The 19658-nt window shown below is 37.9% G+C and overlaps 1 protein-coding gene across 2 annotated transcripts; it reads right to left on the bottom strand.

Annotated features, from left to right (window-relative positions):
• Positions 1-2359: 2359 nt before the first annotated feature.
• On the bottom strand, positions 2360-6930 carry LOC102968397 (olfactory receptor 1038-like). 2 transcript variants are annotated; one of them, XM_042958321.1, is made up of 2 exons: positions 6022-6930; positions 2360-2380 (listed from the first exon to the last, which is right to left on the bottom strand). In XM_042958321.1, the coding sequence occupies exons 1-2, from the start codon at positions 6928-6930 to the stop codon at positions 2360-2362; spliced, it is 930 nt and encodes a 309-aa protein (XP_042814255.1). The 2 variants fall into 2 exon arrangements, with proteins under 2 accessions (XP_042814255.1, XP_007088844.1); XM_007088782.1 differs by lacking the exon at positions 2360-2380 and having other exon boundaries at positions 5974-6930.
• Positions 6931-19658: the final 12728 nt, after the last annotated feature.

Here is a 19658-nt window from a genome sequence, read left to right as displayed (position 1 = left end):
CTGGATCCTAGTTTCTTGCCACTAATATTACATTCTTTGGCTCTGTATTTAGCAGCTTAAGTCAAGGTTTTAGTGCCTAGATGGATCAGTCATGCCAAAGCACTGTTTAACCAAATGCTATTGCATGAAGCGTGCATTCAAACTTGATCAATAGCATTTAAAATGGTACCCCAGTGGACCTGGTTAAACATCCTCAAAAACTCACTATTCAATTTATCTTGATTGATGCACCTATAACCTACTTAGTCTATATTCCATTCTGGCTGCAGGTAGAATAGATTCTGTCTACCTTTGACAATTTGCTGATTTACCAGCGTAGAGGAAAATGAGAAATATAAATGATTCCTGGTGAGTGAGATTATTCTTGTGTAAATGCTAATCCAATTAAAAGGTGCGCACAATTGAACGTGCACAGGTAGACTCACAGAATGAGAAATAACATATAGCTGTGGTAATACCACCAACATGGACTAATTCAAGCACAGAAGAGAGTATTATTACTTGGGCTAACTTACTAATCAACCATGGGCCACTGTCCTTCAGAATGGATTGGAGGAAAGGCAGATGACAGGGGTCGTGGAGTTCTCTTTGGTAACATTAGATTCTGAACAGGAGGAAAGAGTTCCATTGGTTGGCACCAGAAACCATGTCATTAAAGGGTTTTTGTTTCTTTGTTTTTGGCTTTATATTTTAGACCACCCAGTTTTGCTTCTAAAAGGAATTTTTGTCAAGTACAAAAATGAGGGCTGCTCAAGGAACAACTTTCACAGATGTTGACAATATTCTAAGACCATATTATCTGTGATCTTTATGACGGACATATCCCTACTGTTTTATTCTGTGTTGTAGGAATAAAACTCTTGGCATCTAGAAAACTCTTGACCACAGTTTCCATCTTTCCTTATTAGCCAGGTATGCAACCGTGTTATCAATTTTACCAATGAGCCGTCTGTAGAAATTTATGTGCAAAACCTAAGAGTCATCTTTTCAAGGTCAAAGCCACCAGACCTGAATTTTTTCCTCCCCCTTCGCACTCAAAAACGTTGCCACTGAAATGGTTGCCCCACCGCCAGACATAGAAGCCCTATATTCAGGGAATAATTGCCTTACTCAAACCCCTGATTCACACAATTGCCAGAGAAAAAACTAAAATCCTCTTGTTATTTTGAGGGGTCACTAGTTATACGACTTAGTATCCTAAGCCTCTCTCCAAGTGTTCCAATAATACTTTCCAGAAACATGATCTTTAGTGTCTCATCTCTGCCTATTACTACTTCCTAGGGAAATTTTTCCTTTGAAGATAATTGAGTCTCCTAAGATTCTTGCATATTCTGGTATTGGGTGAAGTGCATCTGGTCCTCTATCCTAACCAGAAAAAAGCAAAAACTTAACCCCGCTGTCTTAGATATTAGGTTGTATCCTCTTTCCCTCGCTGCTTGATGAGTCCTTGGACTTGTCACAGCCTCCAATGGTCACTTTAGTTGGTTATAAATCCATTTTGTTCCAGCTTCTCGGCCACTTTTCTCCCCTGGCATTTTCATATACAAGTTTCTTTCTTGGGCCCAGGAATTCTCAGCTGTTTCATCTGCCCTGTGTTTGTAGGTATAGACTGAGTGGTCTTCCATCAGTCATTTTAGCCAACACATACGGTTACTTACTGTGGATTGAATTGTGTTCCCCCAAAATATATGTTGCTGTCTTAATCCTAGGTACCTCAGAATAACATTTGCAGATAGGGTCACTGCATATATAATTAGTTAAGATACGGTCACCTTGGAGTAGGGTGGACCCTTAATCCGGTATGACTGGTATCCTTATAAGAAGGAAATACGGACACAGGCATAGACAGAAGATGGCCATATGAAGAGAGGCAGAGATTGGAGTGATGCGGCCACAAGTCAAGAAACACTGGGGCTACTAGAAGAAGCAAGAGGCAAGAACAGATCCTCCCTCAGAACTTCCTGGGAGCAAGGCCCTGCCGATACCTTGATTTCAGACTTTAGACTCCAGAACGGTAAGAAATAAATTTTTATTGTTTTAAGCCACTTAGGTTGTGGTACTTTGTTCAGGCAGACTGAAAACTCTATGTTTTGTTGCTGCCATGTTGGAACTCTGGTTTTTCTATGAGGCTTTTTTTAGTCTCCCAGGCTCTACCCTGGGAAGGTAAGCTATCATCGTTTCTGCTTTGGGAGCGCTGCAAACTCACTGAACTTAGCCTCAGTAGCTGTGTGTTTTTGTAGCAACCTCACCCGAATCTGGTATGCTACCCAGAGGATGGGGCAGCTTCTTTGCAATGATTCACTCGCCTTTAAATTCTCCTCACATTGCCAGTCTCAGGTTGAGCTCTTACTGCTTGTGGTTAAAAAAAAAAAAAAAAAAAGAAAAGACTCTTTCATTGTTACGAGTTCTCTCCCACTCTCCAGTTCACTGTACAAGATTTTAGCTATTTAATATTATAACAACCAAAACGAAACCAACAACAAAGATATCTCCCTGCATTGAGTTCTTGCTCTTGACAATTGAGAGTCATAATTCCCAAGATTAATTTCTCGGCTGTCGCATCCTCCCTCCAAAAGTTTAAGAGTTTGAAAGTCATAATTCTAATGTATTGCTTTCTCTCCAGAATCTGTACCATTTACAGTCACTTAGAACACATTATGGCCGTTTTAATAATGGTGTTGGGTTGTATGAGGCAAATATAAAAATAATTTTAAAAACATGTACCTTAATATGACAGTATTGATGTTTTCACGTAAATCTCAAGTCTAAACTTAACTATGAAATCTGTACTAAGATAACTTGGGATAACTTAAGTTAACCTTGTTAACACTGATTTCTTTTTTTTTTAAGTTATTCAAATAAGACAAAACCCAGTAAATCTGTAGTTATACCATTCTTTAATTTTAGTCATATAATATTCGAACAGCACTGGAAAGAACTCAGGTATCCAGTATGCTTCCCACATTGTTCAATGAACAATGCCTTAGGACATCTGCCTTAGGACAAAACCAGCTCTGAGTTTCTGAGTTTCATAAGCACCATGAAGTCAGAACTTAAAAATGTTAAAGCAACTTTTCATCTTAAGGTTCTGAGAAGCCCGTTTGATAGAGGTCAGAGATATTATCCAATGTCACTTAGTTACAAATGGTAAAACAGATTTGAAGCCCATAATATTCCAGGAAGTAACTATTGTTTTACTAAGATTCTGTAGCTTGAAGGCTGACAGATTTTGATTTCTGGTCATGCCTTGGTTTGAATCGCAAGGCTCTTGAGATGAAAACAGGGATGACAGAGAATAAAAAGGGGAATCAGCTCATGGAAGGTAAGCACTCATATGTTACCTTGGCTTCATTTTGTTCATTTGATAACGGACTTCATTTTGTTTGTTGTTTGTTCACTTTATTCACCTTTAATTGTTCTTAACTTCATTATTGAATGAACAAAATATATTGCCTGGGCCATTAGATCCATTCTAACACATGCTACAGTACATAGGTCAGAAGGGCACAGTCTTACAATTCAGCAGACTGATTTATTTAGAATAAATGGGGGAGGTCATTGAGAGGACACGACTGCCAGTTGATCATTGAGCTGGACCTGGGCAATCAGGAGGCTCCTCACTCCTTCTCCTGTCCTTGGAATGTTCTCCCACAGTAGGAATCATTTTCAAGGATACAGACTGGAAAGAGCAAGTTGTTGTTGAAGACCATCTCGATATATACATGACTGAAACCCATTAAAGCCTCCACATAAACTTTTAAGACTCTGGCAGGTGACCGTGGACATTTACTTGTCTTATGGCCACCCAAGACAAGCCTCACATGTAAGTTTCCTTGTATAAAACTGACACCAATCTGAGGTGCTCTGCCTCTTTCTTTGGTCTCTTTTTGCTCTTGTGTAATGGGGCCAGTTTCAGATTTCACCAAGGAAACTCCCAAGGTTAGGAATTAACACTTATAAAAAAAAATTGTTTCAGTTTAAAGCCACAGAAACCACCCAAAGTATCTTAATAAAAATAAATAACAAGGAAGTGTGTTTTGTTTTTAAGTAAAATCACCATGGTATTTTATGAAACTCAAGAGCAGAGAATGTAACCAGGTTTCACAAAAAACAAGTACTTGGGCCTTGAAAGATAAGAACAAAGATTTCTGTTGTTTGGATTTCTTATTTTTCTTTCTCTACAGACCATTTTTCTGTTTCTCAGTGCATGGGGAAGTCACAATGGCAACCCCAGCTCCAGAATTCACTTAACCTAATATTAAGTGATCAGTTGACTCTCACTGGAATTACAGAATTATATCAGTCCCTTGAAAGACATCTGATTGGCTTATCCTCAGTCATGTGATCACTCCCATGTACTGTGCTTATGGGGTAGGTCTATTAGTGCAACGACTGTTGTCACATTCCGCCTCTGTGAAGGAGATTTTCAGAGGGGACAGGGCTTTTGTAGGTAGGAAAACAGTCTATACTGCGTTTCTTTTGTTTACTCACTCATTCATTCACTCCTCTCCCCCCCTCCCCCCCTGCCACCACCATTCAGAGTAGTTACGGGGGTTGTATCGGACGAGAGCGATACATTGTAGAAGATAAATTCATCCCACCAAATCCTGGGTATCGAGCATGCCAGAATGAAAGCCTAAACTATATGTCTGAGCCAGACCCAAACATGTCATAACATACTGGCAGACTAGCAAAGTAGAAGGAATTTTTGTACTGGACTCTGGTGGGCTTCGCCAAAAACAATCAGGACTGATCATTTGTCCTTTATTTCTTTTTAACAAGCTTAGAATACTTGTTTTCCCTACTGGGACCTTCTTATCCTACATGTGCCCTTATTTTCCAAGGAGAACATGAATACAATGCTCCCACACTCAACAGACCTCTCAAGGCACTTATGGCTAGTTGCTCATGCTGCTGGAATTTTGCCTTGGTTGCACATTAATGGACTTAATCACCTTTTTTTTCTGATCCTTTGACTCCCTCTAAGCCGAACTCATATCAAAAGTAAACATTTGTTTTTGTAGTTATTTGATTGACGTTTGTCTCCTCTACCAGACTGTTCAGCCCTAGCAGGCAGGGAATGTGTTTGTTTTAGCTCACAATATGAAGCAGACAGTAGACATTATACATTTGAATTTTTGAGTGAAAAAAAAAAAAACCCACAAATCTATGACATTACAGTTGACAGTTTAAGTGGTTTTGGATTATTTTGCTTTATACATAATTAACCCAACATAAAGCTATATTCTTGAAATGTGACAACAACCATAATTATCATGTTGTTTTAAGCTACCCCTGACTGTCCCCCAGCACTTTGTAAAGTCCCCATATCCCCAAAACTTCAGAGAAACTTTGGAAAGTACAGCTTTGCTTAGGGAATTTCGGGATAGGTCTACATTTTTGCTTTGATAGGGTTACCAAGGGGAGTATAGCTTTCTAAAAGGTACTCTTGATCCACAGATTTACATAGCAAAAAATGGCATCTTTACAAAGGGCATGATAATTGTGTCATACCAGGAATGGCCAGTAGTGAACTAGTAGTAGTCAGAGGCAGAGTGAGGAGTGATGGTTAGCAGACCAGATACAGCTGGGGACAGGCTTTTGCACAGAATGACATGGGGATGGACAAAAAATTTACTTCACCCCCTTCCTTGCCCCTTTCTCGGTCCTCCACCAGCATACAAAGCAGAAACACTTTTGAAAGAAACTGTTGATTCTTACTATCAGTGGAACAGGAAGGGCTCTCAGTGTCCTACACCTAAACAGTTGGAATTTATTAGAAGTCTAAATTCTACTCCTTTAAATATTTCAACTTAGTAAAGACTGTATTAAAAACGGAATTCATGTACAAAATAATTTCACTCCCATAAAGGATGATAAAAATGAACTTACTCCATCAAAAGACTGAAAATATTATAAAAACAATATATCTATCTACATGTGGCAGTACCCCAAGTCAGACACTGCCCCGAGTCATTTTTTAAAGTTTGTTAGAAGCAGGATATAACATTTGTCAATTAATTTCCTCAAGGCATTTTTCACCTCTTTGTTCCTCAAGCTATAGATCATTGGGTTCAGCATAGGAATTACAATTGTGTAGAACACAGAGGCCATTTTGTCTGTGTCAAGGGAATGGTTTGATTTTGGCTGCAGATACATGAAGATCAGAGTCCCATAGAATATAGTCACAGCAGTCAGATGAGACGCACAGGTTGAGAAAGCTCTGAACCTTCCTTCTGTAGATTGGATTTTCAAGATGGCAGCCACGATGTATAAGTAAGAAATAAGAACAGTGGTCAAAGAGCTGATCATGTTGAAACCCGCAAAGATGAAAATCAAGATTTCTTTGAGACTGGTGTCTGAGCAGGCAAGGGCCATCAAAGGGACATCATCACAATAAAAGTGATTGATGATATTTGGGCCACAATAAATCAGTTGGAAAGTAACGGCTGTGTGGAGCAAAGCAACAGAAAAGCTGTATAAGTAGGGGCCTGTTACTAGTTGCATACACACTTTTGGGGACATGCTCACCATGTAGAGAAGGGGATTGCAGATGGCCACATAGCGGTCATAAGCCATCACTGCAAGAAGGAGCATCTCTGAAATCAAGAAGTTCAGGAAAAAGCCCAACTGTGTTGCACATGCATAAAAAGATATAGACTTGTGCTTGGTCAGGAGGGTCTGCAGGAACTTGGGGGCTATTGAAGAAGAGTAACAGAGGTCTACAAAGGCCATATTGCTGAGAAAAAAGTACATGGGTGTGTGAAGTCGAGAATCCAATCGTATTAATGAAATCATCCCAAGGTTCCCTACCAAAGTTAGAGTATATACTACTGAAATGAGAAAAAAGAGAGTGATTTCAATCTCTCTATGGACAGAAAAGCCCAAAAGAATGAATTCTGTCACCCTGGTGTTATTCCTTTCAACCATTTATTCCAGTCTCTTGGCTGCTGAAAAAAGACAAAATAGAGTCAGAGACAAGTTATTAGGTCAAGGAATTGTCACCAGATGCCAACTCTTATGTTTTAGCTTCAGAAATTATAGTTCATTGAGGTGGAATATGAGAACAAGTAAACACATCCCATTTCAAACTCTCCTTTCTAGCTATCATAATTTTATGAGGCCAAAGAATGAGGGCCAATAAAAAAAATCAATTGATGGCTATGTAGTAAAAATAACAAAGAAAAAAATTATATGTATGTATGTATGTATGTATGTATGTAGGTATGTATTTAATATGGTGAGAATTTTTTATCTTTCACTTTCCTCCCAAAATTAAAGTTAGCTTTCACAGTCTCAGAGGTGGAAAGAGGCATATAACTCCCAATAACCACACCACATAGGTTATGATAACCATAGAAGAGTCACATACAAAGAAGATTAATTCTTTAATTCTAATGGGCCTTCAATTTTTGTTCTCATAAAATTATGATAGCTAGAAAGGAGATTTGAAATGGGATGTGTTTATTTCTTCTCATATTTCACCTCAATGAACTGTACATTCTGAAGCTAAAACACACAAAAGTGTGGGAAATAGAATAATCTCCTTTCCTCCCCAAACACATTAACCCAAGAGAAGCTTTTTTTTTTTTTTAACAGTTTTGTATGAGTGGCCAGAAAAATAGCCTTTCAAATTTTATCTTCTTCATTTATTGATTCAGCTTAATACTGTAAATGATACCTAATACATTCTCCAAATTAAATGTATATGTATGCATACACACATATATATACACACAAATACATATATGCATTCATACAGACATATATGTAATGTGTACAGATGTAGATAAACACATATATATGTATGCCTACAAACACACACAACATATACATACCTGCATACATAAAATCTGACATGAAAACAGTTTTCTGTCTCATCCATTTACTTCCTCCTCCATAGAAGCAAAACTCACCTTGTGAGAGGTGTTTTTGGATAGAATTTTTGAATTGGCTTGCCTTTTTGAGCTGGCGTCTTACCACAGCTGTTAGTGCTAGAGTTCCCTGTTCTAGATGTGGAACAAAAGGGAAAGTGGAAAGGGCACCTGGGTGGCTCAGTCGATTAGCGTCCGACTCTTGATTTTTGGCTCAGGACATGATCTCATGGCTCATGAGATTGAGCCCGCGTTGCGGGGCCTGCTTGGGATTCTCTCTCTCCCTTTCTCCTTGCACATCCCCTCCCCCTCCATAAACAAACAAACAAACAAACAAACAAATTTTAAAAAAAGTTAAAGAGAAAGTACAGATGTGGACAGATATGGTCAGCATTCCCCACTTCGAGACATGGGATGCCTTTGATGTTTGAGAGGTGTAAGTTTTGGTATTGGGTTACTTTTCTTTGCACACACATACTGGAATCAGGCTGATTTTCTTTCCTTGTACATCCATTAAAAAAAAAGGGAGGAGTGGGGCGCCTGGGTGGCGCAGTCGGTTAAGCGTCCGACTTCAGCCAGGTCACGATCTCGCGGTCTGTGAGTGCGAGCCCCGCGTCAGGCTCTGGGCTGATGGCTCGGAGCCTGGAGCCTGTTTCCGATTCTGTGTCTCCCTCTCTCTCTGCCCCTCCCCCGTTCATGCTCTGTCTCTCTCTGTCCCAAAAATAAATAAAAAAAAAAAAAAAAAAAAGGGAGGGACCTTCAAAACCCACACTTCCATCAATTTCAAATTTTGAAAAGGTCCACTCCCGTTTTTATGTATTACCTTCACTTATGAATGTTTTTTTGATACACATTTTTTTTTCTCCTAAGAGAAAGGCAACTCTCACCCACAAATGCTTGTCTTCTACAGGCACTGGCTTCTGAAATTTTATCAGCAGATAAAACATGTTTTCTTTTAAAGGAAGCCTGAGTCTCAGGGAGCTATTGAGGGGGATAAATAAATAAATAAATTTATTTTGGGAGTGTTAGGAGGGTTATTTCACTCATTCTTGTGTATAAATGCCAGCTTCATCCAGTTGGAGCAGAATTAGATAGGGTCATCCACTTTCTTTTTAGTGGGGAAAACTGGATGACTTGGGAAAGGAAGTCTGTGCAAATGACCAACTGTACCTATTTAACCTACCTAGTTGTAGAAAAAAATTTTCCCCTGAAGGTTTTCGCAGGAGCCTCCTTTCAATGATGCTCAGATAGGAAGGGTATGTGAATGTGTGATATAGGCCTTTAGACAACAGTCTTTATTCCCTAGAGAGTTAATTCCCAGTTTTCCCCAGACATGACTGCCCTAGGGTCACTGACCCTCCAGGGGACAACTACGATTAGAAAGTTCTAATTAGAAAAAGATTAGTCCATAAAAACAAAGTTAGCATTAATTCATATTCAAACTAGAATGATCTCACCATGAAATCACTAGTCTTTGGTTACCTGTGTCCAATCTAATTTGTATAAACAAAACAAAGAAAATCAAAACCAAGTGGCAAGCAGTTGAAAGCTCACCACCATTTCCGAAATGTTTTCATCATTTATTTATAATTGTCCCTTCCTGTCCCTGTGACCTTAGAGGGATTCTGATTTAATCATTTGTCTTATCGAACTGAATGTGTTTTACACCCAGATGTTTTAAGTGTTTAAGCAAACAATTCTGTTTATTTTTTCTTTGCTGAGCATAGGCGTTGAAATAATAACAAACCCTCTTTATTTATATTTTGGGGAGTTGACATTTAATTTTTTAAGGTCATGTAGCATTAATTAGTTGATGACCTGAGGCAAGAACCTGAGCTAATAGGTTGTCCAAATAGCTAATTGCCCTGATGTTATTTAATTGAATAATCCATGTCTTTCTTATTAATTTAAAATTTGAAAATATCATTTTATTTACTAAAACAATGAAATAAAATCAACCAGCTTCTGATTATAGTAAAGACCTTAGAGTTTTAGAAACCTATCAAAAATATTTCATATATACTTTCTTTGAAAAAAAAAAGAAAAAAGAAAATCTTTTGCATAATATAAAGTACATGCATATATATGCTGATTGTGAAATTTTATATGTAGGAAGATATACATATAAATACAAAAATAAACATATGTCGGGGTGTCTGGGTGGCTCAGTTGGTTAAGGGGCTGACTTTGGCTCAGGTCATGATCTCATGGTTCGTGGGTTCAAGCCCCGCATGGGGTTCTGCACTGACAGCTCAGAGCCTGGAGCTTGCTTCAGATTCTGTCTCCCTCTCTCTCTGCCCCTCCCCCACTCATGCTCTCTCTCTCTCTCTCTCTCTCTCTCTTTCTTTCTCTCTCTCAAAAATAAATAAACATTAAAAATGTTTTTTAATACAAGAAAATGTCACATATAAATATATATCGTCTACCAGAGGTAACTGTTCTTCAAGTTTAGGGAGACTTTTGCTTTACTTTTTTCTTTATATTTTTATGTATTTTACTAAATTGGAGTCGTAGAGTGCATGACAATTTACTACATATAATTACCATTTTTTACCAGCAGTGCATCAGGATTTTACATACTATTCAAATTTCTTCCCAAAGCATGTTTTCTGCTATACATATAACACTTCCTATTTATACAGTTTATGACTTTTAATTAGTAAAATAATAATTCTTTTATTCAAAATTTGTTTAGAATGATCCAGTATTTTAGGGTAGAATGATAAAAAATAGAAATGCTGAATAACAGGATATGTCTAGTTTAAAACTTTTTGCTTATTGCTGTTTTTTTTTTTTTTTCTTTTTTCTGGCAGTGTTCCTTAGAAAGCTGTTTGTGTTTACACGTTGCCTGCAATTTATATCCTCCTGCTTCTCTCCAAATCATTCCAGTAGACTTTCACCCCGTTATTCTTTCCAAAATCCCCTTAACAAGAGTATATTATGTAGTTAACAACTTTTATCAACAATATTTGCCAAATTAATGATTCCTGAATTAGCTTTCTTCGCTTGGTTTCCCATATCCTCTGATATTCCTCCTGGATGTTCTTTCTCTGGCTGGTTCGTTCCTCCTTGTCACCTTCACCTCTCTGTGTTGGCAAGTCACAAGTTCAGTTCTTTGCCATTTTGTCTGTTTGTATCTATACATTTTCCTTTACTTGCCAATTTCACTCAGCCTTATTCCATCTAAGAGTGTCCAGTACACTCCTCTGATTTCTAGATTCAAACATTCAGCAGCCTACTTGACATCTTTACTTGGATGTGTACAAGCATCTCGGGTTTATTGTCCAAAACTGAGTTCCACCACAAGACTTCTCCTCTATAGCTCTTATTTCAACTCTCTCTCTCTCTCTCTCTCTCTCTAGCTGCTCCAGGCAAAAATCCTTGGGAGTGACCCTTGACTCCTCTTGCTCCTATCCTACTCCAATCTGATAGGCATTCTGGTTGCTGTTACATTCACTGTATCCAGCATCTTTTTACCAACCACTGTGTTACTCTGCCCTTCCATCATCTCATCCGTCACCCTTTCCCTCTACAGTGGTGTTTCAACACGGTAATTATTCTAAATAGTATCCCACGCGCTTTCACTCCCTGGCACATAATCCCGCAATGGTTGCCCATTTCACCTGGAGTAAAATCCAAAATTCTTACAAGGGTGTGCAAGACTAGGAATGATCTGGCCGTTGCTGGCTTTCTGAACCTCAGCTATGTTAATCCCTATATCCCCTTCCCATCTTTCTGTCCACACTGGCTTGGAATACCCCAGGTCACACCAGCCTTCGGAATTTGTTTTTATTCCAGTATTCCAGTGCTTTTAGATGCCTTACTCCTCCACTCCTTCACAGTGGTAAAGTGTGAGAACACTGGAACCAGATTATCTGGGTCTTAAACTCCTCAATCTGCCATTATAGTACTTGGTCATGTAACATCCTGGGTCTTGTTTTCATCATCTTCGAAACAAAAATAGTGGGATGCCTGGGTAATTCAGTCGGTTAAGCGTCTGACTCTTAATTTTGGCTCGGATCATGGTCTTATGGTTCCTGAGTTCGAGCCCCGTGTAGGGCTCTGAACTGACAGTGTGGAGCCTGCTTGGGATTCTCTCTCCCCCCAAACAAATAAATAAATGTAATGGTAATAGTAGTTGCCTCAACTGCTGCTTGAGAGTTAAATGAATAAAAGTGTGAAAAGACCTAGAATCGTGTTTGGATTCGCTTATGTGCTTTATAAACATTGACACGACTACTGCTGCCTTTCCTCAATTTAGTTTATTTTTCTCAATATCATGTACAATATTTTTACTTGGTTAGTTTGTCATCTCTTTGTTATTTATTGTGTGGGCAGATTCGGGTCTCTTTATCTGTAGTTCCTGATACTAACTAGAGACTCAATAAATTTGATTCCCAACACTGCTGTATTGTTTCTGCACTAACATATATATATATATATATATATATATATATATATATATATATCACTTTGCCTGATTCACTGCTTAAAAATGGTGTTTTCTCTTTTATGATTAAATAAATATGGATTAAAACCTTGAATTGCACCTGCAAGTATTCTGCAGGACAAGCAAACGTTTCTAATAAATTTTAATTTGATAAATAAGCGATGTCATGTGATACAAGTAGTACGTGATGCCGAACGTCACATGATCACAACTGAGCCAATGGTTCTCGAAATTCTCTTTGATATACAAGTGCTTTGGATTATAAGCGTGTTTCTGGAACAAATTGTGCTCACAAATCGAGGTTTTACTCTACATTTATTTATTTAATCATTGGTAAAATGTAAATTAGTCATTAATATTTTAAATATTTAATAATATTTAAATATTAGAAATTTATATCTTACCAGAGTAAAATCCAATTACTTACCAATAAGATCCATTATTTAATCTAATGATTAAATAAACATAATAAAAGAGGAAACACCATTTTAAAATTATAAGCTTGCCACTTCTGGAGTCAAGTTGCCAAAAATTTTCTAAGAGATTTATTTATATTGTTCAATAATACTTTATTAGGTCCCCATTTTTGTCAGGAACTACAGAAAAAGAAAAAACAGCTAAAACAAGACTTCTGTTTTGTTCTTTTTTCCTTGTATTTTTAATCACTAACTCAATTTACATAAGGCTTTTTTTTTTCTTTACCCAGTTTGGCACTTAATAAATAATCTTCCACATGTCTTTCATTTTTTTTTTTCAGTTTTTATTTAAATACACACACTTATGCTGTTATTCCCCTGATACTTGTATTTTTTATTATTATTTTTTTATTTTTTAGAGAGAGAGAGCATGCGTGCGTGCAAGAGGGGAGAGAGGAGCAAAGAGAGAGAGAGAGAGAGAGAGGGTCTTAAGCAGCCTCCACCCTCAGCGCCCTCGGGCTCAATCCCATGACCCTGGGATCATGACCTGAGCCAAATTCAAGAGTCAGATACTTAACCAACTGAAACACCCAGGTCAGGTGCCCCTTGCCTGATACTTTTAAAGCTCAAATTTGATTTATTCCTCCAAGCACGTTTATTTGTTTTTCATGGAGTGACAGTTTGATACCTTTCAATATAATGTTTGCATTGTGATGAGGTTTTTGGGTCCTGTTCTGTTTCTAGAAAATGATCAGACATAGCCCTGAGTATCTTCTCATAGCTCAGCCTATAATGCACATTCAGAAGGTTTGCAGAAACCAAGGCTTCACCTAATTTATTGCAGCTCAGAGACGGTCACTTGCATCCCAAGTGTGCACGTGTCTCATATCCCACACTTCACCTCTAGTATGCATGTTTTCTATTTCATATTTCTATCTTCTCTTCTTTTGAGTAGGCTTTTGCCTCGCGGACTCTTGGCTTTCTTTGTTCACTGAAGGATTTAATAGCCATTATTTTCCTTCAGTGCATTCTAGCAGAGACTGTCTGGTCACAGCACGTGTCAAAATGGGAATTGTGAAAAAAGTAATAGTTTGACACGGAACTTGAACGATTTCCATTACTGATTATGTTTCCAAGTTATGTGTTCCTGGTGACTATGCAGTATCTTGACAGGATCGAGAAGTTCCAGAGGGCCTATTGCCCTCCCTACTACAGAATATGAAAGCGATTAGTTAGCATTTCCATTTTTACTCAGGCTACAAAGGTTCTGCATATCTGAGAAGTCAAGAAAAATGTCAGCTTCTGTCACCACCATTGTTCATCTGGTGATTTTAATTCAATAATTGGTGGTCATTAAGAAAAAAAACCAAGTCAGAGTTTGCTTCAGCGTTGATGATGAAACTGTCTCTCTGTGTCTTGTTATAAAACTCTTGGTTGCAAACAATTCCCTACGGGCATTGCTTCAAGCAGACTACTTGCTAATCAGTTTCAAGGGGCCTTATTAAAATGACTAGGTTTTCAGCTTTTTCATGGGGACGTTTTAACTGAAACCCACCTCAGCAAACTTAAAGTTTCAGCTTAGGATGAATGAATCTACAGTTTAGTGTGAGTGTGTGAAATTAATCGTCTGATTCCTCAGAGATGGCTATTTCCTCTGCCTTAAACCACCCTCCTCCGGGAGATGGAGTAGTGTAGGGGGAAGAAAAGGGGATGTGAAGCCAGATCTAGGTTTGCACACAGGCCCTTCTACTACCTACCTGTGTGCTCTTGGGAAGGAAATAAATTCTGAGCCTAAATTAAGAAATGAAAATACTAACTTGTCGCACAGGGCTACTTTGGGGCGTTAACTCATAATGGCTATTAAATTGCTTTGCAAACTGCAAGTTGGTGATGTTGCAATGGTTATGAGTAGCATGATAATGATCATAATAATAACAGTGACGAGAATTTGTTGGTGCTTATTATGTGCCTGGCAAGGTACTAAAAAGGTCCACATACATAGTGATCAAAAAGAAATTCTTATTCTCCGCCAAACAAGAATCTCACTCAAACAATGGATTTTGCATCACTCCCAGGGAATAGTAAACTATCAATCACACTCCTAAATTCTCTCATTTTTCAAGGCGTACACATCAGCTGCAACATGTGGTTTTCTTTTTTATTTATTTCAAATTCCACAAGCTTTAATGTTTCTACATACCAGTCTCTTTCAAATTCATTACATGTAATTCCATAGTGTTAAGCCATTATGTTTTTTGTTTTTTTTTGAGGGAGCTTTTGAAATGCATCTGATATATCAATCTTGTATAGAAGACATTTCTATCGTTTCTATTATGAGGTTTAGGCAAAACTGTTTAGTATGATCTACAATGTTCTGTGTTCATGGCCCTGGCTGTCTTTTCTAATTTCTCCTGCTTTTTCTCTCTCACTGTCCACTATAAAATGCCGCTCCTTCTTTGACTGTGGCTGCACATCTTGTCTCTGCATATCCTGCGTCACTGAAATACTTTCCCACAGCTTTTCCTCTCTGTAATGGCTAATACCTTCTCACCTTTTTAGTACAAGGTCACAGCTAACATCTCGGTAAAATTTTCAGGAAATTCACAATTTTCTCTTTACCTGATTCTCCCCAAAGGGGGAAGAATGTTGAATGATCATTTTGCAGGATACTCTGTTTCTTCTTTATGTCACTATTGTATTTTTCATGCTACATTATAATATACATTTTCCATGTCTGTCTCTCTCATGGACTCTAAGCTACTTGGACTCTAAGCTACTTGGAAAATAAAATAATATAAAAAAATAAATAATTTTAATAATTTTTAGTAAATAATGGAACTATTAGAAAAAAATGATCTAAGAGAAAAGAAACAACATCGGAGATGATTATTATTTCTAAGGCAAAAATTGTATTTCCTTAGTGACTTTTTATTTGAATATTTTTAATGTATGTATTAGTCTAATACACACATATACAATACACCTCACAATATTGTTCATAGATCTTTTCCCATTGTGTTTTTCACATTTCTAGTATATAAAGGTGCTATTTCTGGTGAAATTTTATCATTCTGATTCACTGATTTCCTTGGGTTTTGCTGATCACATTATTTGTGAAACATTTTTTTTATTTCTTTCTTTAAAAAAAATCTATGTCTGCTGTATTTCCATTATACAGATTTGTTGGCCTCCGTGATGATACTTCAAAGAGACAGAGAGAGTGTGAGTGGGGGAGGGATAGACACAGGGATGGAGAGAATCTCAAGCTGGTTAGATGCTCTCAGTGCAGAGCCCCATAAGGGGCTCAAGCCCATGAACTTCAGATCATGACCTGAGCTGAAATCAAGAGTTGGAAGCTTAACCAACTGAGCCACTCAGGCACCCCTATGATGATATTTTTAATAGATGTGTACTGATATTTTAACCCTCCCAACTAATATGACTACTTACAATTTTTAAAACATTTTTCTTCTTTCAGTAAATGGACTAATTATTATTAATAACTATTTTATTATGGACATTTTCAAACATAAACAGAATTAGAAGATTTGATACAATAATCCTTACCCCAATAACAATTGTCCAGCTTCAGTGTCTCCATTCATGATAAGGTATATATATATATATATATATATATATATATATATATATATGAAATGTTTATTTTTGAGAGAGAGAGAGTGGGGGTGGGCAGAGAGAGAGGGGACAGAGGATCTGAAGTGGGCTTTGTGAGGCCAATATGGGGCTTGAACTCACCAACCATGAGATCATTACCTGAGTCAAAGTCAGCCGCTTAACTGACTGAGCCACCCAGGTGCCCAATGGTCAGGTGTATGTTATCCATACTTCTTACTTACCTCATACATTAGCCCCCAAAGTTATTTGGAAATAAATACATCTTTATTTCCAAATAAATAAATCTTTATTTCCAAATAAATAAATCCCAGAATTCGCTCCATTTCATCTGTCAGTGTGCTCCAGGCAAAGATCACCAGGAACAATCTCTGGTCAAAGTTGTGTTACTTTTGTGTGTTTTAACAATGGACGTTGTACACCACGGGAATCAAGCTTGTTGTGGGATTGCATCCTATGAGGTTATAGGTTAGAGTAGGGTTCAAGAAAGCATGGTGGCACTCTGGATTGGGTACCGTCATGGAGTGACACGTTTTTATGATTTAGTATGTTAATGGTTCCTATATAGAACATGGACAAATTGGAGTAGGGATAAAGCTTTAATCGGTAATGAAGCAACAGTCCCTTACAGTAGCCAGAGGAGAAGAATGTTGGACCATTTTTGTGGTCTAGACAGTGTTCTTGATTTTGACTAGATCTCTGACACTATTACTGAGTGACCCTGTTTTTGTCTTGCTTCATTACTGTTACCAAGTAAACTTTTCTCATGTTGGTGTTCTATGATATTATTGGTATTATTGATATTAATTTATTAGCAATGTTATTATCAATAATATTATTGATATGATAGTACAGCTTAACTTTTAGTACCAGATCAGGGCCCACCTGGCAGTTGTCAAGAGATGTTTCTTCTTCCTCATATCTACACAGATCTCACTTAAGATATATAATTTTGATTACATGGATAAAATGTAAAGAGTTCATATCTTAAGCAGATAGTAAAGATCCATGCACCTCACAGATCATTTCCCTATTTCTAGGAATGGTAATCGTGTCTGTTCTTTAAGTCCTCGCCGAAGTGTTTGATTTTTCCAAAGGTCTTAGAATGTACCCACTCTCACTTAAATAGACGTGATCTTGCTTCCTAACAAATTCCCAAAGCATTTAGTTTTCAAAAACAACAACCACAAAATGAGCCTGATTGCAATGCAGTCAGAGAATTGTTGATCAGAATCTTGAGAACCAACCCATATAATTCAAATGAAGAGACGTCAATAAGGAAAGATTAGTGAGGCACCTAGAGCCTAATAACGGTGCCACCTCATCACCACCGAAAGGTCTGAAGGGACGTAGGGAGATGTAGGAGCCCGATGGGATCAAGGTTGTGGATGTGGGGCTCCTGGAGGGAGCCGGACGGAGGGTTGATCTGCTGTTTGAAACATGGTGCCAAAGCGAGGAGAGAGCAGGGGCAGGGGACAAGTGCCCTGCCCTTCCTCTCCTGGTGCAGTCTCACCTCTTGTCACAACTCCCTTTTGGCTGCACCCAGTTAGAGCCAGCCCTCACCCGTGACTGGGAGATGCAGTCAGTCTGGTTGTGTTTAGAGCAGAGAAGGGAAGGAAGAGGAGTGTTAGTGGTTACGACTCTACAGACAGTCAAAACACGGCTTTTCCACTTACTCAGCGGGTGACCTTGAGCAAGGTGCTCAATGTCTGTAGTTTGGTTTCCTCATTCTAAAATGGGAATAATAACAGCACTTATGTCGCAAGATTGTTGTGAAAAGTAAATGTACTGCTGTATATAATTATATATAATACATAAAAATATATTTATAAAATATGTCACACACACACACACACACACACACACACACACATACACAGGGTGGAGTCTGGAGCAATAAAAGTGACCTTAAATAGGAGTTTGTGGATGTTATTGTTAATGACGACTGTGACGCTCTTTTATTTGCTCTTAGGGGGAAACTGAGAGACAGAATTACTCAAGGTCGAGGAGCCTTAGTTTCCTCATCTGTTTATATGATCATGTCAAATTAGATGACCTCAAATATTTATATCAAGGATGATGCAAATAATTTGTTGTAAAGCCTTGAGAAATTGCAAGCAAGGGTTGGTGCTGGTAAGGATGCGGGGAAATTGCCTTGTATATGATTGGTAGGAATATAAAATGGTATCGCTGCTCTTGACCACATTATAGAGGTTCGTCAAAAAGTGGGAACAGAACTACTATATCATTCATTAGTCTCACTTCTGGATATGTATCCCCCCAAAATTGAAATCAATATCTGCAAGAGATATCTGAGTCCTCATGTTCCTTGCATCATTATTCACAGTAGTCACATGGTGGCAACAACTTGAATGCCCACTGATGGGTGATGAATAAAGAAAATGTGGCACGGATCTACCATGGGATATCATACAGCCTTAATAAAGAAGAGAATTCGGCATATGTGCCAACATGAATGAGCCTGGAGGACATTATGCTAAGCGTAATAAGCCAGTTACAGAAGGACGAGTACTGCATTATTCTATTCTTCATATTTTAGATATGAGGTATCTGACATAGTCAGACTCATAGAAAGAGTAGAATGGTGGTTTCCGAGGAGGGGGATGGGGGAGATAAGAGTTGATTGCTAAAGGATAGAAAAGGTCAATTGTGTAAGATGAATAAGTTCTAGAGTTCTGCGTACAACATTTTGTCTATAGCTGACAGTGCTGTATTGTGCAGTTACAATGTTGTTATGGGGTTTGATCTTATATAAAAGTGCTTTACCATGATTAAAAAAAGAAACAAAACTGAAAAAAAAAGTGTGGTTTAACAAATGACAAGGAGTGAGACCATATACAATGTTTTCAGATTTCAGAGGAAATCCGACAGAGTTGAAAAGCGTCCGTTGTATTTACCAGTGAGATGATAGGCAGACAAGCTACAAAGAACCGGCTTCAGTGGTGGGGGGCAAAGCTGGATTGGAAGGGGCAAATGATTGGGGCAAATTGGAAGCAGTAGGCAGATTTTCCAGTAGTTTTGGCTTCTGCTATGAGTTTTGTATTACACACACATGTATCTAGTAATATATGATGTATATTAGACTTGAAAATGGCTTTCTAGTTTGAAATTTGGTGAGAAACTGAATTTCACCATTAATAAAAACACATTTCCCTTCTTGTATAGATTCACAAAGACAAAATCTGAAACTATGGTGAAAGCGTTCTAGTTTTTAGGTAGGTTTTTGGGTTATTTTGGTATCATTTATTTTTTTGTCTCCTCTTA

Source organism: Panthera tigris, chromosome D1 (genome assembly GCF_018350195.1).
Source record: "Panthera tigris isolate Pti1 chromosome D1, P.tigris_Pti1_mat1.1, whole genome shotgun sequence".
Taxonomy (NCBI): domain Eukaryota; kingdom Metazoa; phylum Chordata; class Mammalia; order Carnivora; family Felidae; genus Panthera; species Panthera tigris.
This window is presented reverse-complemented; position numbering and strand designations above follow the sequence as displayed.